Source organism: Martes martes (assembly GCF_963455335.1).
Source record: "Martes martes genome assembly, chromosome: 16".
Taxonomy (NCBI): domain Eukaryota; kingdom Metazoa; phylum Chordata; class Mammalia; order Carnivora; family Mustelidae; genus Martes; species Martes martes.
In genome coordinates, this window is record NC_137904.1 from 14,501,014 (window position 1) to 14,519,554 (window position 18,541).

The 18,541-nt window shown below is 48.4% G+C and overlaps 1 protein-coding gene across 1 annotated transcript in view; it reads right to left on the reverse strand.

The window, feature by feature from the left end:
* Window positions 1-18,541, reverse strand: part of MYOCD (myocardin) — a 98,314-nt gene that overhangs the window by 5,622 nt on the left and 74,151 nt on the right. Inside the window, exons 8-12 of the mRNA XM_080826955.1 lie at window positions 16,610-16,860; window positions 14,836-14,989; window positions 3,948-4,880; window positions 1,487-1,630; window positions 444-575 (exon numbers count right to left, since the gene is read on the reverse strand). Of these exons, the coding sequence (XP_080683081.1) occupies window positions 444-575; window positions 1,487-1,630; window positions 3,948-4,880; window positions 14,836-14,989; window positions 16,610-16,860 (1,614 nt within the window). The remainder of the gene's footprint in view (window positions 1-443; window positions 576-1,486; window positions 1,631-3,947; window positions 4,881-14,835; window positions 14,990-16,609; window positions 16,861-18,541) is intronic.

Here is an 18,541-nt window from a genome sequence, read left to right on the forward strand (position 1 = left end):
CTGTGAACAGGACTTGAACTTGCTGACAGCGCAATTAAAGCCCAGTGTTCATCTCAGACGGGGAAACTCCTGGAGGAAACAATCCGGCACAGGAGAAGGGGAGAAGAAGGCTGAGTGCGCCCCACGAGAGCCCTTCAGAGTCAGCTCGGTGGGGAGGCTTCCAACCCAAGAACGAGGCTGCTGCTGCTGCTGCTTCTTTTTTTTTTTTTTTAAAGATTTTATTTACTTATTTGACAGAGAGCGAGAGAGCCCACCGTCTTCTCTGCCTGCCTCACACACCTGCTATGTACACCCAGCACCATTCTGCAGTGGGCCCATTCTCACCGAGGGGCCCCCGATGCACTCGGTGTCACCATCTACGAACTGCACGGAGGTGAATAATGAAAAACGAGGTCCGTTTAGACAACCGGTTTCCCTCCAGAAAACAAGTCTTCCAACGTTACCTGCTTGACAGCATCTTCATAGGACGGAGGCTGGGTTATCTCTGGAACGGCTGAAGCGGACTTGGAAAAAGTTGGGGATGGAATGGAAAACTTTGGCCCTGTCTTCTCCGAAGAAGAGTGTAAACCAGCCATCTGTGGGGGTACAGTGCAGAGAAAGAGAGTCAACTCGTGGGGTCAAGGGCGGTAGGGCTTCTGTTTTATAAACTCCAGGCTCGAATCTGGAACAACTGATTGGAGGGGGAACAAAAGAGATCTAGGGTTTAGAGAACAACCTCGATACACTGACAATGGTACACACCACTGGCCTTCTACTGACAATGGCATGTAGCATGGGCACATCATGGGCGTACTCAGAGGTATGTTAGGATGGGAAACTTACAGACTCATTTTCCCCTCTAGGACGAACCCTCTTCGGTTAGGAGAAAAGCAAATAAAGTAAGACTCCAGTCCAATAGGAAAAAGTCCATCACCCCAGGAATTCCCAGAGTACTTGCCCCCCGGGGCATTTCATTCCTAACCAAGTGCATTTGCAGAGAAGGGGAGCTGTTGCTGGGCTGTCTTCAGGAACCAGCCTCGTATATGGTGAGTGTTTTATGAAGTGCCCGGGCCCTTTTAGGGCCTCCCACCCCTGATTTCTACCTGCTGGGATGTATGACCTCCTCTTTTTTCCACCGAGAGTCTGCACTGTGACTCGAACTCCCCGCACCTTTCTAGACCTTTCCACATCTCTGCATACCTTCCTCTTTCCCATGCATTATTTTCCCACATGCCTCTATTCCAATCTTCGACTCCACGGAAACTGGTGCGTTTGCCATGTCATTTTCACAAACAGACCAGGTTCATGTTCGTCCTTGTGATTCCCAGGATGACCCCGGGCAATGGCTCCTCGTAACTTCCTTCAGTACATCCATGTCAATCTGTTTCCAGTGAATTTGTTTTTATCTAAAATGTCATTTATTTCTGCCTTTGGACCCCCTCATTTGGAGGACAAGACCACAGAAAAGGGAAAGAGGCAGAGTTTAAACCTTTCTCCAGGTGCCTACCTTTTGCTGGACCCCTGGGCTTTTGGGACGAGGGGTGCCCCCAGCACCATGACTGCTGTCTGCCTGGGCTCCAGAGAAAGGGGGTTGCAGGCTGGAGGGCTGGGGAGAGAAGCTCGCAGGCTGGCTCTCGTGTGCCCCTGAGTTCTGGAAGGAAGAAACAACCAATGAGGCGGCCTCTGCTAGCACACTTGGGAGCTTTTGCTGAGACTTCTGGCCCCTTCCCTGGTATCTTATGTTTTCAACTCTCCCTAGATCCCTTGACCAGAGTCTCCAATCTGGACTTGTATGCATCACCCATTGCTCGAAAGCCTTCCACGGCTCCCGTGCAACTACAGCATAGGGTCTCCACCTGTAACCAGTGTTCGAGATGCTCCAGGCTGGGTACCATTTCCTTCAAGACCGTGGATTCTATCTATCCCTCCCCGAACTTCCCTCTGCATGCCTTGCACATTGTACCTCCCTAACTTTTCCCACATGGAATGTTCTTTTCCCGACTCTTGTTTGTTAACGCTGCCCTTCTCATTGAGTCCCACCCCTCTGCAAAACCTTCCTGCCCACCCCCGCAAAAGACCTTCCTGGACCTTCCTAGCCCTTCATGACCAATGTGCTTCTCCCGCCTTCCCCAACATTTCGTGCCGCATATGATGCCAGAAGCATCCACCGGGCACGTTATTCTACATCGCTCTTTGTCTTTTTAACTTGGAATTGTTCGTGTCCCCAAGGAGTGCTCTGTAAGGTATGAACCACTGCACAAGCGCTAGTTCTTTATGAACTATATTGTCGGCATGGTCTTAGGGTCCAGAGCTGTGTTTCTGGAACTATTTTTACCTTTGTTGCCCAGGACACCATAATGAGGATGAAGTAAACTTCATCAACCTGGATGATAACCCTTGGGATGTCCCAGCCCCTCCCAGGGTGCCCACTCAGAAGCGGGCATCATTCACTTGAATGTGCTGTTTGAGGCTGTAGAAACAGATTTTCTTTGTCCATGGCCACAGGCCAGAGAACATTCAGTGGGAAAAGGGCATGCCCTTTAGCATCAGAAAACCCTGGGTTCCTGTGACCCTGGGCTCCTGGGTTAACCTCCTCGAGCTTCACTTTCTTCCGTGGCAAGTCAAGAATACAGAACTGGAGCTCATAGGGTTGTAACAATTAAGGAAATTACTCAGAGGCAGGCCTCTCCATACCGGTCACCTGGCAGGATCCAAGCCTGTGGATTTTCTTCCCATTTCCTTTCTCATAAGGTAGATTTGAGAACTTTTGATGACGAAATTTTCTTTCTCAGAGAGCCTTAGGTAGACTTTCCTAATGATTTTTTAGCTGCGTGGACAAGGGAAGTCTCTGATGATCCCCTGGGTCAAGTCTTTGAACTAGTTACTCCTGTACGCCGTCCCTGCAACGCCTCTCATTCAGCTCCAGCCACACTGGCCTCCCTTCTGGACCCCGAACGTCCCACCCACGACTCCCAGGCCGGGGCCTTGCCCTTGTGCTTCCTTCACCTGCAACGTCTTCCCCCCCGAATATTCACCAGGCACTCTCCCTTACTGCCTCCAAAGATTGGCTCAAATGGCCCCAGACCTTTGACTTCAAGTCACAAATCTGAAATGCCCCATCACCACTCCTCCCTGCTTTCTCTCCATAACATCTATCATCCTCTAGGGGCGCCTGCATGGCTCAGTGGGTTAAGCATCTGCCTTCAGCTCAGGTCATGACCCTGGGGTCCTGGGGTCCTGGGATCAAGCCCCACATGGGGCTCTCTGCTCTGTGGGGAGCCTGCTTCTCCCTCTCCCCCCTGCTCGTGCGTTCGCTCTCTCTCTCTCTAATAAATAAAATCTTAAAAATAAGGATCTATCATTTTCTAATACATTATACGTTTTACATGTTTATTTACTGTCTATCTTCCCATGAGAATAGGGACTTTTGTTTGGTTAGTGCCCGGCACACCATAGGTGCTTGGTAAATATTTGCACTCAGCACACCATTAACGGAGATTATTATCTTCCTATAACTTCCTATAACTTCCCTTTGGCTCTCGTGATGGACTGGTTAGGCCTATGGTAAGGCTTTACCCCGAGGAGTCCTAAAAACAGGGGTTGGCAATCTGGCCCACCGCCTGTTTTTATAAATAAAGTTTTATTGGAGCCCAGCCATGTGCATTCCTTTACAAGTTACAGTTGTCTGTGTTCATGATACCAGGGTTCTGTGGAGTTGCCCCACTCAGGCCCACAGGGCCCACAAAGGCAACGTGTTCATTATCTGGCCTTTTACAAGACAATTTTGCCAACCTCCACCTCGGAGAAGAGAGTCCCATCTACTGTCAAGACCAGAGGCTGCTTCGGGCTTCTGGTAAACCCTGCCCCTTAAAACTCCCAATGTCAGCTCTTCACCCTTTGCCAGCCCCCCCCTTCCAGGAAGCGGGGTGCCGGCTGGGGAGGGGGAGCCTGGGGGCGGGAGCTCTTACCTGTGCAGCACACCCCTGGCTGACAGGTGAGGAGATCCTGTGCCCCTCCCCCGGGGCGGCCGAAGAGGAGGGCAGGAAGTAATGGTTGTTGGGTGACGGGGGCAAACTGATGTGCTTCGGGCTTTTGACAGCGCCCAGCGGCGAGTGCTGCGGGGAGCACTGGGGGCTCAGGAACGTGGAAGGCAGCGCGTCGCTGCGGCCCGAGGCCTCGGCGCAGGGAGCGGGCCCCAGGGGCCGGCGCCCGGCCGCTTCGCCCGCCTGCGCTTGGCACTCGGCGCCGCGGCCTTGCCCCTTCCCGGGTCTCCGCTGCGGCGCGAAGGGGCAGCTGGGCGCGGCGTCCTCCTGCTTGATGGGGACGGCCAGGAAGGGCGGCGGCTTCTCGGGGCCCCCCGCCCTCTTGTGCTTCTGCAGCTGCATCCGGAGCTCCTCCACGTGGCGCTGCTCCTGCTGCAGCTTCCAGGTGAGCTCGTTGATGACCTTCTGCTTCTCCACCAGCATCTTGTCCTTCTCCGAGTCCCGCCCGTCCGGCTCGGGCGCTAGCGAGCCCCCGCCCAGGCCGCCCAGCAGGCTCTCGTCGGCGCACGCGTGCACCGGGGACGGGTGCAGGCAGAGGGACGGGGACGCGTCGTTGAAGGTGTCGGGCAGGGACCCCGCCCCGGACAGGTCGGACGAGGCGGGCGAGATCGGGGGGCTGGAGCTGGTGCTGCCGAAGTGGTAGAAGCCGTTGGACAGGGCGCCGGCGGACGGGGACGACTGGTAGCCGGGCAGCGCGCCGCTGGGCGTCACGGGAAAGGTGACGGTCGTGATGTCCCCGAAGTTGGCCACGGGGTTCCCCGCACAGTCCTGGAAGGGCCGCAGCCGGTCCATGAGGGCCGTCTTGGTGCCTGACACCGGCAGACCCCGGATTCGGAGCTGCTGTCTTAATTCCGAGACCTACAGAAACCAGGGAGTGGTTAGTGCCTGTGTAAGGACAATCTTTTTTTTTTTTTTTTTTAAGATTTTATTTATTTATTTGACAGATAGAGATCGCAAGTAGGTGGAGAGACAGGCAGAGAGAGAGGAGGAAGCAGGCTCCCTGCGGAGCAGAGAGCCTGATGCGGGACTCGATCCCAAAACCCTGGGATCATGACCTGAGCCGAAGGCAGAGGCTTCAACCCACTGAGCCACCCAGGTGCCCCGTGTAAGGACAATCTTAAAAAAAATTGTTACATTCGCTTTAAAACATCACCAGTGGAATTGTACAACGTCCGCTTTTCTATCACTCGCTTACAATGCCCTCCCCTCCCCTGGGGCTCAATAGGTTTTTGCATCATGCTTTTTTTTTTCCCCCTTCACGATCCGGGAATCCTACAAAGGGACAGCCCACTTGAAACCACATGAACATAGAGGTCGCCTACTCTACCGGCTTCCTCCGGTCCTCGCCCCATTCTGTAGATGAGAAGATTGATGTCTGCCCAGGTTTAGCCATCGGCTGGCAACCAATCATCCCAAAGCACACCGAGACTCCGGGTCTTCTGCTCCTAGGCCACTGCTCGCCCTACCAGGCTCTCTCTGTCCTCGGTTCTCCAACTTGAGCAGGTGCAGGAAATGCGCCATGTGCATTTTTAACAGGTTCCCAGGGAATGTTGGTGCCCCTGGTCCCGGGATCCAGTTTTGAGAACCATGGTTCTACATTAACACTTAGGTCCTGTTTTTTGCTTTTTTGTTTGTTTTTTAAAGATTTATTTGAGAGAGCGAGTGAGGCTGAACCGGGGGAGGGGCAGAGAGAGAGAATTTTAAGCAGATTCTCCCAATGAGTGTGGAGCCGGACACAGGGCTTGATCCCACCACCCCAAGATCATGACCTGAGCTAAAACCAAGAGTCAGAGGCTCAACCGACTGAGCCACCCAGCCACCCCACTTATGTCCTAATTTTAATAACTGGCTAGATGATAGTCATATACTGAGCAAGATTGTGATGCGGGAAGTCCCTCAGTTCAAAACCTGATCTTGCCGCTTACCAGTGCAGAGACCACTCTGTCCCTCGGTTCCCCTTCTGTAAAATGGAGACGGTCATACCGACCTTACGTGTTTTTGTGAGGCCTGAAACGGCTCAACAGTTGTAAAGTGCTTGGAATAGTGTCTCGCAAATTGTTAGTGGGGTATAAGCGTTTGCCATTATTATGTTGATTCACGTGTGATGATTTCATCCCTGCATTTTTTATAATATTCATAAATGATAAGCTACAGCTATCTAAAAATAGCTGTACTATATTAAAACTAAATTAATGGTAGTGCCTATGAATGATGGAATACCAGAATTCATGAACCCTGATGTTACATACGAGAATGAATAATTGCTTACGGTATATTACTTTTTCTTGATTTTTAAAATTTATTTGGGAGAGAGAGAAAGAGAGAGAGAGGGAGCACGAGCAGGGGGAGGGACAAAGGGAGAAGGGGAAGCAGATTGCCCGCTGAGCAGGGAGCCGAATGCGGGACTTGATCCCAGGACCTTGAGATCATGACCTGAGCGGAAGTCAAACACTAACTGAGCCACCCAGGTGCCCCTGTTTATGGTATATTTTTAGGTGAAAAATAGCTTAAATTTCTTGATTCTATTTTCCTAAGAATTATATAAGTTTATATGTGTGTATATATTTAAACGTATGCTTGCAGATGAAAATATGTGGATAAAGATAGACTAAAATGTTAATAAGGGTTCTACTTATCTCTAACACCCTAAATACATCACAGAAGATATTACTTTTATAATTGAAACAGGAAACATTAAATATCCAAGTGTCAATAATTCCACAAAACAGCTAGAAGAATGTATAGGGAAACAGCCTTCTGATATTCTGTACGGAAGGATCTTTTGAGCCCAAAAGCAAAGAAAGCTATCCTAAAAATAAGACAAAAATAAAAAATCCCTCTAAGTCAAAAACACCAAAAAGAAAATGCAAATGCAGTGTCAGACAGAAATAATCGCAGGACAAGTAATAAAGTGTTGGTAAGCTCGATGTACCAAGTGTGCTTTAACAAACCCCCAATATAAACCAACACCTCAAAATGGATAATGGGCGTGGTCAACTCGTCACAAACAGAAGATGTATTTTTAAAAATTTATTTATTTAAGAGAGAGCAAGAACAAGAGGGAGAGAGAGAGAGAGCCCAAGCAGGGGAGAGGAGCAGAGGGAGACAGAGAAGTGGGTTCCCTGCTGAGCAGGGATCCCTATATGGGACTCAACCCTAGGACCCCTGGGTCATGACCTGAGCCAAAGGCAGACACTTCACCAACTAAGACAACCAGGAGCCCCTTTTATTGGCCATTTAAAAGAAAATGTATCTTTTGTGGGCACCTGGGTAACTCAGTTGGTGAAGCGTCTGTCTTTGGCTCAGGTCATGATCCCAAGGTCCTGGGATCGAGCCCCGCACTGGGCTCCCTGCTCAGCGGGGAGCCTGCTTTTTCCTCTCCCTCTGTTGCTCCCTCTGCTTGCGTGTGCTCTCTCTGTCAAATAAATAAATAAAATCTTTTTTAAAAGATTAAAAACATAAAAAATGGCCAATAATGGACATGTACCAGCATTAATAACCCATATAAAACAATTATGGACATATTTTTGCACTCATGAAATTGACAAAGGAATTAAGAACACTTTGTGTTAGGGAAGTAGCAGCAAAAATGAGCCAATAAAAATGTTTTTTAAGAAAGTTCCTTAATACCTTGCTATTCCGAGTGTGGTCCTTGGACCACTGGCTCCAAGGACATTTGGGAGCATGTTAGGAATGTGGACACTCGGGCCCCCTCCCCACACCTACTGTATCAGAACCTGTATTTTACCCAGAGCCCCGGTGATCCAGTGTGTATAGTCATGATGGATAAACGTTGCCTCAGCCCACTGCTTCTGGCAAGTAGACCAGCACAGACGTTCAGGACAGAAATTTTTACAATATGTATTCTTTGGCAAGAACTTAAGTTGTTTTTTTTTTTTTTCTTCCTTTTTTTAAAGTAAGCTCCATGTTCAACACAGGGGTTGAACTCATGACCCTGAGATCAAGACCTGAGGTCAAGAGTTAGACGCTCTACCGACTGAGCCATCCAGGTGCCCCTGGCAAGAACTTTTGTTTCGGTTCAGGAATTCTACTCCCAGGAATTTAGCCCAGAGCAGTAATCGGATACATTAAAACAAATTTATGTACAAATTATATACATATATATATTTAAAGATTTTATTTATTTACTTGACAGAGATCACAAGTAGGCAGAGAGGCAGGCAGAGAGAGAGGAGGAAGCAGGCTCCCCGCTGAGCAGAGAGCCTGATGCGGGGCTTGATCCCAGGACCCTGGGATCATGACCCGAGCCGAAGGCAGAGGCTTAACCCACTGAGCCACCCAGGTGCCCCTGTACAAATTATATTTTTAATAGCAATATTGGGAACCAAGTTAAGTGTCCGACAGAGGACTATTAACTAGGTGGTAGAATGATATGATATGAAAAATAAAAATTCCAGGATGCCTGGGTAGCTCAGTTGTTTTAAGTATCTGCCTTCAGCTCAGGTCATGATCCTGGGTCCTGGGATTGAGTCCCACATTAGGCTCCCTGCTCATCGGGGAGCCTGCTTCTCCCTCTGCCTGCCGCTCCCACTGCTTGTGCTCTCTCTTTCTCTGACAAATAAGTAAATAAATAAATAAAACCTTAAAAAATAAAAATTTTATTGAATATTGCAAATTATGAAAACTGCTTATGATATATTAAACAAAAAAGATGCCAGAAATTCACGTTCACAGGATTACCCTACAGCAATAATTTTTAAATTTTTTTCAACAATAACTTTTAAAAGAAAATACGTCCACCTGTATGTTAAGTTTATAGGGAAATATAATCTGCAATGCTATGTGGGTCAATTATCTTTTAAAATACTCTTTACTTCTCCCTACACTATCCTCTTTCGACAGTAAATAATCACTTTATAATCATTTAAAAGGTATTTGAAAAGGATTACAACAACTCACACTACTGCAACTGGTAAATATACAGCCCCCTCTTCCTCTTTCTGGCACTGTTTTATCTTTTTTTTCCCCCCTAGATTTGCTGGTTTGAAAAAGCACAGAACAGCAACTCATTATTGTTTTAAGTTTGAATTACTTAAAATTAATGAGTTCTACATTTATTTTTAGAATCTGCTCTGGCACTGAATATTTTAAGCTACATCATTAAATAATGCAATTCATATTTGCACTCGGTTTACCTTACATTTCAGAGTATGACGCTGTGTGGGCTTGCTGGGGACAAAGGTTTGTATACATCTCTTTCCTACACTCCCTGGTGTTTTCACCAATCACTCTTTCAACTGTGTATTCTGGAAAATGTCTATCATACACAAAAGTTGATGAAAAAAGTAGAATGAACCCCTTGGAGCCATTCACCAGCTTCAACAATGATCCATCTGTCCAATCTTGAGTCATGTATGCCCCAAACCACTTCCACTATATTTCTTAAATTATTTTGAAGCAAATCATATAATGTGATCTGTAAACATTCCGGTATCTTTCTCTAAAAGATAAGTACCTTTTATTAAAAAAAAAAATAAAAGACCATTATCACACCTGAAACACATCAACAACTATTTCTTAATATCCATCATGTTTTTCCAGTTTTTAAATTTCCCTTTATTTTCTCTGTCTCTCTCTCATGCTGTCATGCTCTCTGGCTCTCCGGTTTCTTAGAAACAAGAGAAAAAGAAATCCATATACTGGATTAGCAAAGAGAAAAAAACCATATACTGTGATGTTACCATGTATAACTTAAAAAAAAAAAAAGGTTTATTCATTTGAGAGAGAGAGAGAGAGAGACAGAATGAGCAGGAGTGAGGGACTAGGGCAGAGGGAGAGGGAGAATCTTCCTGCTGAGTGCGTGGCCTGACACAGGCCTCTATTTCACCACCCAGAGATCATGACCTGAGCCAAAACTAAGAGTCAGATGCTTAACAAACTGCGCCCCCATGAGCGCTCCCCTCCCCCATGTATAACTTTTTTTTTTTAAGATTTTATTTATTTATTTGATAGACAGAGATCGCAAGTGGGCAGAGAGGCAGGCAGAGACAGAGGAGGAAGCAGGCTCCCCGCTGAGCAGAGAGCCCGATGCGGGGCTCGATCCCAGGACCCTGGGATCATGACCTGAGCTGAAGGCAGAGGCTTTAACCCACTGAGCCACCCAGGCGCCCCATCCCCATGTATAACTTTTTAATGAAAAACCAAACTTTTCTCAGTGCTTTTCCCCTTTTATTCCTAGTCAGCAAAACATGAGCCTTTTGGGAGAACATCTACTTTTGATACCTTGTCTTTCTGATGACCTGTTTTGAGGGTCACCTTCATTAATTCCTCCTGTGTATTCCTTTTCCAAAGTATGGTTAATCACCCGCTTCCTTTATTCCTCTCCTTCTTCCCTTCCCACTTTTTCCAACTGCTCTCATTCTGTCTTGTTCTGTCTTGTGGCTTCAACCTGCCCCACTATGCAAACGATTCCAAAATTTCTGTGCCTAGGCTGACAACACAGTTGAGCTGAACTGGATCGGAAACCTTATGGACACGAGCTAGACTTTTCCCCTGGGTCGTCCTGGTGGTACCTGTGACTCAGTTTCCCCAAACTGAATGCATCTGCCAACATCCCTTCAGATCAGCTCCCCATTTGACCCTCCCAATGTCTGCCTCTGGTGTCATAATCCCAGGTGACACCTCTCCCCAAACACCTAGTGGTCAAGTCCAATGAAGGTTTCTCCGTCTGTCCCTCCCCTTTTCCATCCTCATTTCGAGTGACAGTAGCAAAACCTTTGCGATCACTCAGTTAAAAATAGAACTACTCTCCAATCCAGTAATCACACCACTGGATATTTACTTAAAAAAAGTATAAAAACAGGAATTCAAAGGCATATAGGCACTGCTATGTTTACCGCAGCATTATTTACAATAGCCAAATTACAATGGAATATTACTCAGCCGTAAAAAAGAATGAAATCTTCCCATTTGCAACAACGTGGATGGAGCTAGAGAGAATTATGCTAAGTGAAGGAAGTCAGTCAAACACAAAGACCATGTGATTTCGCTCCTATGGGGAATTTAAGAAACAAACAAAATGAGCAAAGGAAAGAGAGAGAGAGAGAGAGAGAGAGAGAGAGAGAGAGAAACCAAGAACAGACTCTTAATTATAGAGAACAAACTGATGGTTACCAGCAGGGAAGGGGGACGGGGGACATAGGCGATGGGGATCAAGAAGGGCACTTGTGATGAGCTCTGGGTATTGTACAGAACTGTCAAATCACTGTATTGTACACCTGAAACTAATATAACACTGCATGTTCACTATACTGGAATTTAAAATTAAATTAAATTAAATAAGAAAAAACAAACAAAAAATCACTCCCTTAAGTCCAAACCCCAGTTTTCTCATCTATAGGCTGGTTCACTTGCACAGCATTTAGTCTCTTTTTTGGGGGGAGGGTAAGCACGACATTTATTCACTTAGCATATGATCTCAGTGCACCGTGTGCCTGTAGCATGAACCGTGAACTCACGACTGACCAACACTCAAACTTGGCAATGTGCAGCCCACGCAGGGAAGTGAGGTTGGCAGGATAAACGTCATCTGTCTCCCGAATTTAACTCCAGACTTCCCACTTTAACTTAAAATACACAAATCAGTGTTACCCGAGAAACTGAAACTAAATCCTATGAATTTACCAAACTTATTTACGCTGTAAAGGTTCTTTGGCTTCTACAAAAGGCGATGTTAAGTCTGTTTTTGGACGTCAGCATTCTGGATTGACTTGTGGGCTCTGGAAACACAAGACAAAGTTGTAAAACGACCCGGTGAAACTGGGACGGCTTCTCCAGGTGGGGGAGAAAATGCAGAGTCTCTTTTACATGTGAGCCTGAGTCCGGATAGAACTAACCTATTTCCCACCCTTTTCTCACTTGTGCTGTTGGGGCCAGCTTTAAGTTTATCAACAGTATCTTTCTTCTAGGGGCACCTGGGTGGCTCCGTCGGTTAGGTGTGTGACTTCGGCTCAGGTCGTGATCTCAGGGTCCTGGGATCGAGTCCCGCATTGGGCTCCCTGCTCCTCGGGGAGTCTGCTTCTCCCTCTGCTCCTCCCCCAACTCATGCTCTCTCTCTCTCTAATAAATAAATAAAATCTTAAACAAACAAACAAATCCAGTGTCTTTGTTCTATACAGCATACCATTTTTGAGCTCAAAAATATCTAGGATGATAATGAGTTATGCCTTATTTATTTAGCCTCTTGGAGGTCCTGATTTTTATGTTCATGTGTAAAACCCGTCTTGCAGGGTGAAAAATGGAAGCAAAGCTACACAACATGGTCGACTGATGGTTTACACTCAAAAACTGGTAGCTGCTACCCCCATTGTTTCCTAGTACTGATGCTGATCTATTTTGACTCCAACCAGCCCATCATTCTGAGCATGTGCCCATTGAGGAAACCACCTTTGGCCACTCTGCTAGATGGTACATCACCTCTGAATGATGTTGTCTGGGATCAAGGCAACTTCAGATCTACCTGACCCCGAGCTCCCATCGTAAGGTAGACAACTTTTTAAAAACAAAAAAATTTTTTTTTCCAGTGTGGGGCTTGAACTCACACCCCGAGATTAAGACCTGAGCTGAAATGATCAGTCAGATGCTTCACCAACTGAACCACCCAGAAGCATCCAAAAAATCTTTTTGCCGGGCACCTGGGTGGCTCAGTTGTTAAGCGTCTGCCTTCAGCTCAGTTCATGATCCCAGGGTCCTGGGATCGAGCCCCGCATTGGGCTCCCTGCTCGGCAGGAAGCCTACTTCTCCCTCTCCCCCTCCCCTTGCTTGTGTTCCCTCTCTCGCTGTGTTTCTCTCTGTCAAATAAATAAATAAAATCTTAAAAAAATCTTCTTCTTCTTCTTTTTTTTTTCCCCTGTGGTTAAAGACGTACAGCATGAAACATCCTTTAATCACTTTTAAGGATGCAGTTCAGTGGAATTAGTAAATTCACACCGTTGTGCAAACATCACCGCTGTCTGTCTCCAAAACATTTTCCTCATTGCACGCAGAACCTAGGTACCCATGACACACTAACTCCCCGTTCCTCCTCCCCCCAGCCCCTGGCAGCCACCCTTCGACTTTCTGTCTCTTTGAACGTCTCTAGGTCCCTCGTGTAAGCAGATTCATAGAATAGTTGTCCCTTTGTGTCTGGCTTACTTCGTTTAGCAAATTGTTGTCTGGGTGAGAGGAGCTGATTTTATACCTTCATGGATTTAGGACCTGCGGAGTGGAGGGTGGGTGGCCCGCTGTTCTGGAGGGCATCCCCGGAAGATTGGCAGCCTTATCCAGCCTTATGGATGCTACGTTGGGACAAGTTCAATGAAACCCAAGCATTGTTATTCCAAGCGAAGGGACAGAGGAACTTGATATCACAACCCAAGATCCATTTTATTGGTGGGTGTCGGCCACTGGTAGCCATAGAATTAATTTTCTTTCATATGAAATAATCCCACCGCCACCTTTCCCCCAAGGCAGATAATGGCCAAAGGCTGAGAATGGGAACGGAGGGTGACAAATGAGGACAGAGAAAGCCTGGCCTAGTGAAGACCATGGGGACCTGTAGGAAATTGGCTTTTTGGGGACAAGGGATAAGGTCCTTCGGGGGAGGAGAGAGTAACAGGTGGGTGGAAAGCAGGTGGACAGGTGGGATCACAGACAACGAAATGAAGCATCGAGGGGAGCAGGTGTGCTCACACGTTAGAGGAGTTGAAGGCACCGCAATTGCCTTCAGTTCTTTTGTAAGTATTGGAAGGATGAACACGCCAGTTGTGAGCACTGTTCTGGAATGCATTAGGTTCAGCTCAGAGCCCAGGGTCCATCCCAGGGAAGGGACATGCCTGAGGTCTGTGATCCAGAGTAAACTGCTCCCCCACACCCAGCACTGAACACGTCTCTGTCACATTTCAGGGCAGAAGTTCTCAGACTCGGGGATTTCACAGAACACTACATTATTTCAAATTATGCAGCTGACATCGGGTTACCAACATTTCATCTTGTTCCCCAAGACTCACATCCTTCTTCAACAATACCCCTACTTAACACAAAGAAACAAAAGTCTACCATCAACATTCAACTTCCGCCCACTGCTGTCATCATTTCCAAACAGGATCTTTCTTTAGATGCGGAACATCGGGAGGAAATAAATACTTTGAATGAAGATCTGCCACGGTATGCTGAACACACTCAGATTTATGAAAAGCCCTTTACATGGTTCTTGTTTCTCTCATTTCACCAGAGACTGGTTGAAGTTCATCATGGAGCTGACTGCTGGCTTAGAACCTTCTGGAAGCCCACATCGATCTTACAGCTGCTCTCTGCGCTGAGTTCTATCACGTATACACGATTCCATCGGGTTCTCACAAGAACCCCCGTATGCAAATGAGCGATCCAAGAGGCAGAGAAATGAAGAAACTAACCAGAGGCTGCGTAGCCCGTGAAAGAGCTGAGTTTTCAGAAGCCCCGGGGTCTTCTGCTCCGTGGGCGGGGGCGGGGGTTCTCAACCACAGCAGTTAAAATTTTGTCATCTACTTGAGTCTCCCCCATACTTTCTCCCTCCCAATGTCTGATTCAAGAAATCAGTTGGGGGAAATGTTAAAAAGCTACTGATGCATTTGTTGGGGCGCCTGGCTGGCTCAATTGGTAAAACAGGTGACTCTTAATCTTGGGGTTGTGAGTTCGAGCCCCACGTTGGGTGTAGAGATGACTTACAAATAAGATCTTGAAAAAAATCTACCAATATATTTTTTGAAAGATAGGAAGGGAGGGAGAGAGGGAGGGAGGGAGGGAGGAAGGAAGGAAACCACACCATATCCTGTACCTTCAGATCATCTAGGTTTGATGGCAGTGGGCCAGGTTTGAGAGAAGACACACCAGTTTGTCCAGAAAAGCTGTTTTTGACAGGAGACAAAGGGGTATTGCTCAGTGGTGTTGAAGTAGAATTTGGATTTCTGACCATCTGTTCATTTGGCTCCCTGAAAAACAAACAAAAAGGAGGCACTTAAAATACAGCCAAATAGATATATGGGGGTGTAATGCCATGATTTACAATAAGAAATGGCACATTTGGTCCTTGTCCTTCTTTCTGGCACAGAGCTCCTGAAATCCTCGGAGTTTCCTAAGTGATGGGAGCCACGGGGGTGTCGTCTGCCATACCGGCGAGGTGACTTTGTGAAAGTCCCAAGGTCACGTAAGGATGGGGACTGGATGCCTGAGAACCAGCCCTGTGATTTGAGGTGGAAACTTTCAGTCCTACCCCCTGACCCCTCGGGAGAGGAGCCGGGCTGGAAACTGGGTCGTTCACCAATGACCAATGGTTTAATCAATCAGGCAGCCCCGCTAACACCTCAAAGAATCGAGTTCAGAGAGTTTCCAGGTTGGTGAACTCATGGAGAATGACGAGAGTGTCACGCTTGGGGTGGGGGGCAGGGGAGCGCCTCGTCCTTTCCCCAACCCTTGCCCTGCGCATCTCTTAAATCTGGCTGCTCCTGAGTAACATCCTTTCATAATAAACCAGTGATCTAGTAAGTCAAGTGTTTCTCTGAGTTCTGGGAGCTGCTCTAGCGAATTAATGGCACCCGAGGAGGAAATCGTGGGAACCTCTGACCTATAGCCCAGGCCACCAGAAGCCCAGGTCAGAGCTTCTAGACTTGCGATTGGCATCTGAAGTGGGGGAGGTGGGGGCAGTCTTGTGGGACTGAGCCCCTCACCTGTGGGATCCGATGCTGTCTGTCCCGGCAGATGGTGCCAGAATTGAGTGGAACCGCAGGGTGCCTGGCTGGTGATGTGGGGAGAGCCACCCCCCCCCCCCACTGGAATTGGGTGGCCAGAACTTTCAGTGGGTAACTTGCATTTACATCAGGTCACGTGCTAATGGCCTGCAAGGATCAGGCAAGAAATCAATCAGCAGGAGAGGCAGGGTGAAGACACCAACCGGGCAGGCTCGGTGCCAAGGGGCAAGTGACACTCCAGATGAGTTCCGGGGAGACAGGAGGGAGCGGTAGAGACTCTGGCATAGGGTAGAGTGTCCTGGGGGGGCAGAAGCACCCCTCCTAAAGCATGGCTGTATTCAGCTCTCAGCATCATTGCCTGCACGACCTGAGGCTGAGCAGACACAGGTGTAGGAACCCCCACCCCAACTTTAGAGTTGAAGGGAATGGCCATTTAAAAGGTGACTGCATTGGGGGTGCCATGTCGGGACCCCCAGGCTCCATCTTCGGGGCTGGCTGTCACTCAGTCACTCAGGTCTGTTGCTTCCTAAAGCATATGGGCCAGGCAAATCCAAGAATGAGAACCACCCTGACACGGTTTCTCCTCTCTTCCACGATTCGGTCGGAGAGCGCTAATCCTTTCTTTTTTCCCAGTGATACCTCTTCGCAGGGCTTCGATTTCCTTGCTTCCTCCCGGCCTTCTGCTCCCGAAAATGTGGGCATGGTTCCTAAACAGAGTCCTATTCTGAACCTACCAGATGAGGACGGGGCACCATCGGGGACTGGCTGGGGTCCCAGGTGACGGCCCCGCGGGCCTGGGACCCAGAGGAGCCCTCCCCAGCCGGCCTCCGCTCAGCCCCGCTGCCCTGGGCCCTCCCGACTCACTTGAGCTGAGCTTGGTGAATCCCCGGGTAGCCGAGCCGGTGCTGCTGCTGCTGCTGCTGGCTCAGGATCTGGAGCTGCAGGAAGAGCTGCTGTTGCTGGAGCAGCCGGGCGTAGGCCGAGTCCATGGGCGGCGGGGACTTCTCCGCCTTCTGGTCCGGCGGGATGTACTGGTGGTATTTGAGCTTCTTCACCTTGGGCTTGGGGTCCTTGGCCTTTTTGTGGCGGTTCTTACTGTCGCTCAAGGACTTGGACTGTAAAGGGGGGTGAAGAGATGACAGGTGCTTTAGGTGGGGGTGGGGGGTGGGGGTGGCTGGGTGTCATGGCTAGATCGCGAGGAGGTTCTGCTCTAACGGGCTTTGTCGAGTCCTGGAGATACAACAGAGCAAAGGCACAAAGCGCAGCGAGATCTTGGGGCCTGAGGCTTACTGCTACAGGTGCCTCACTCTAGAGTGGGGGGAGGGGCATATGACTCTCAGAAGTGGCTCCAGGAGCATTTCCCTCCTAGGGCGGAGTGAGACGGGGAAGCCTGGGTCTCGGCTAGGACACGTTCCTTGGCTAAAACCGACAGACGGACACGATCTGATCCTGAGATGGAGTCGTGAGGAAGTTCCTCCCTCCGTATACACGAAATCACCTTTAGTGACGCACTCAGTAAATTGACTTTATGAACGACATCCCCTTGGATGAAATTAAGTTTGTCTTTGATGCGGATTTTTGCAGATTTGGGCGGAAAAGTAAGATAGCCTCCCCCTTCCACCACCACCTCACATATGGACGTAACCCCAGGAACTGACAGCCTCTGAGATAATGATACCTGACTTACTCTGAGAAGGGTGAGCGCCCCTCCCCCCCCATGCCTGGGGATCCTTCTAGAAAGATACTAGAGACATAAGGACAGGTCTCAAAGGATTACACCTATACCTGTAACCTGCTCCTGAAATCAAAAGGCCTCCCTATTTTAGGAGGCAGTAGTCCATACTGTCATCAGCTGAAAAAAAAAAAAATCTTAGTTTTCCAGCCCTGACTTTAGAGAAGCCTGATGGATGTCTGACAAGCAGCTTGAGGATTTGGGGGAAAGGCGCTGCGGGAGCTGTGATACCAGCGGCGTCCACGAGAGGGAGCTCCAGAACACCTGGCAGGCAGGTTCCCACGGGGCAGCTTCCCCTTTTTAACCACAAAACACACCTCTGAAAAGTGACCTGTCCAAAGCGGTCTACAACTTCCATTTCTCTGACTTAGCGTATCCCACCACCGAAGCCTGTTCTGTGTTTTCTCAAGGAGGCTTCTTTGCGGGAAGTAATAAATACAGAGCACAAGAATTCCCAGGTGCTTGGTGGCTCAATTTCTCCCCGCTCCTCCATCGATTAGCGTTCTGGCTAATTAATCAGTCTTCTGGGCTCCGGGGGAATCTCCGCGGGGCTCCTGCCATCAGCCCTGCCCTGCTTTGCTCCAGCTCAGCGACCGTTCCCACCTCACCCTAGGACTTGCCTCCTTGTCTGGGGGAGCTGCAGGCCGGTCAGGGATGGGAGCTCTCTCTCCATGTTGCCTTAGTACAGGGACACTGAGCTTTCCAGGAGTTACTCCAGCTGGACCGCTTTCTTTGGAGAGTCGAAGGCAAAGCCTACAGAACCCACGGGAATCCTGATTCCATGGGACTGTATCAATCTATACTCTTTTTGAAACCAGAAGCTACAGGAGGTAAGTTTGTCTTTTTGATGTTTCTCTCTCTCTCTCTCTCTCTTTTTCTATTTTCTGCCTAGAACTGCATGGCCAAGGGAGGGGAGCACATTCATTTCTCTAAAGCAGAGGTGAATACAAGATCCAGTGGTTTCAGATCCAGGCACGGATGTGTAAAGTAGGTTAGTGTAGTGCAAGAGGGCATGGTGTGGTCTATGGCTAAAGGTCTGTGACTTTTTTTTTTTTTGCAAGAAG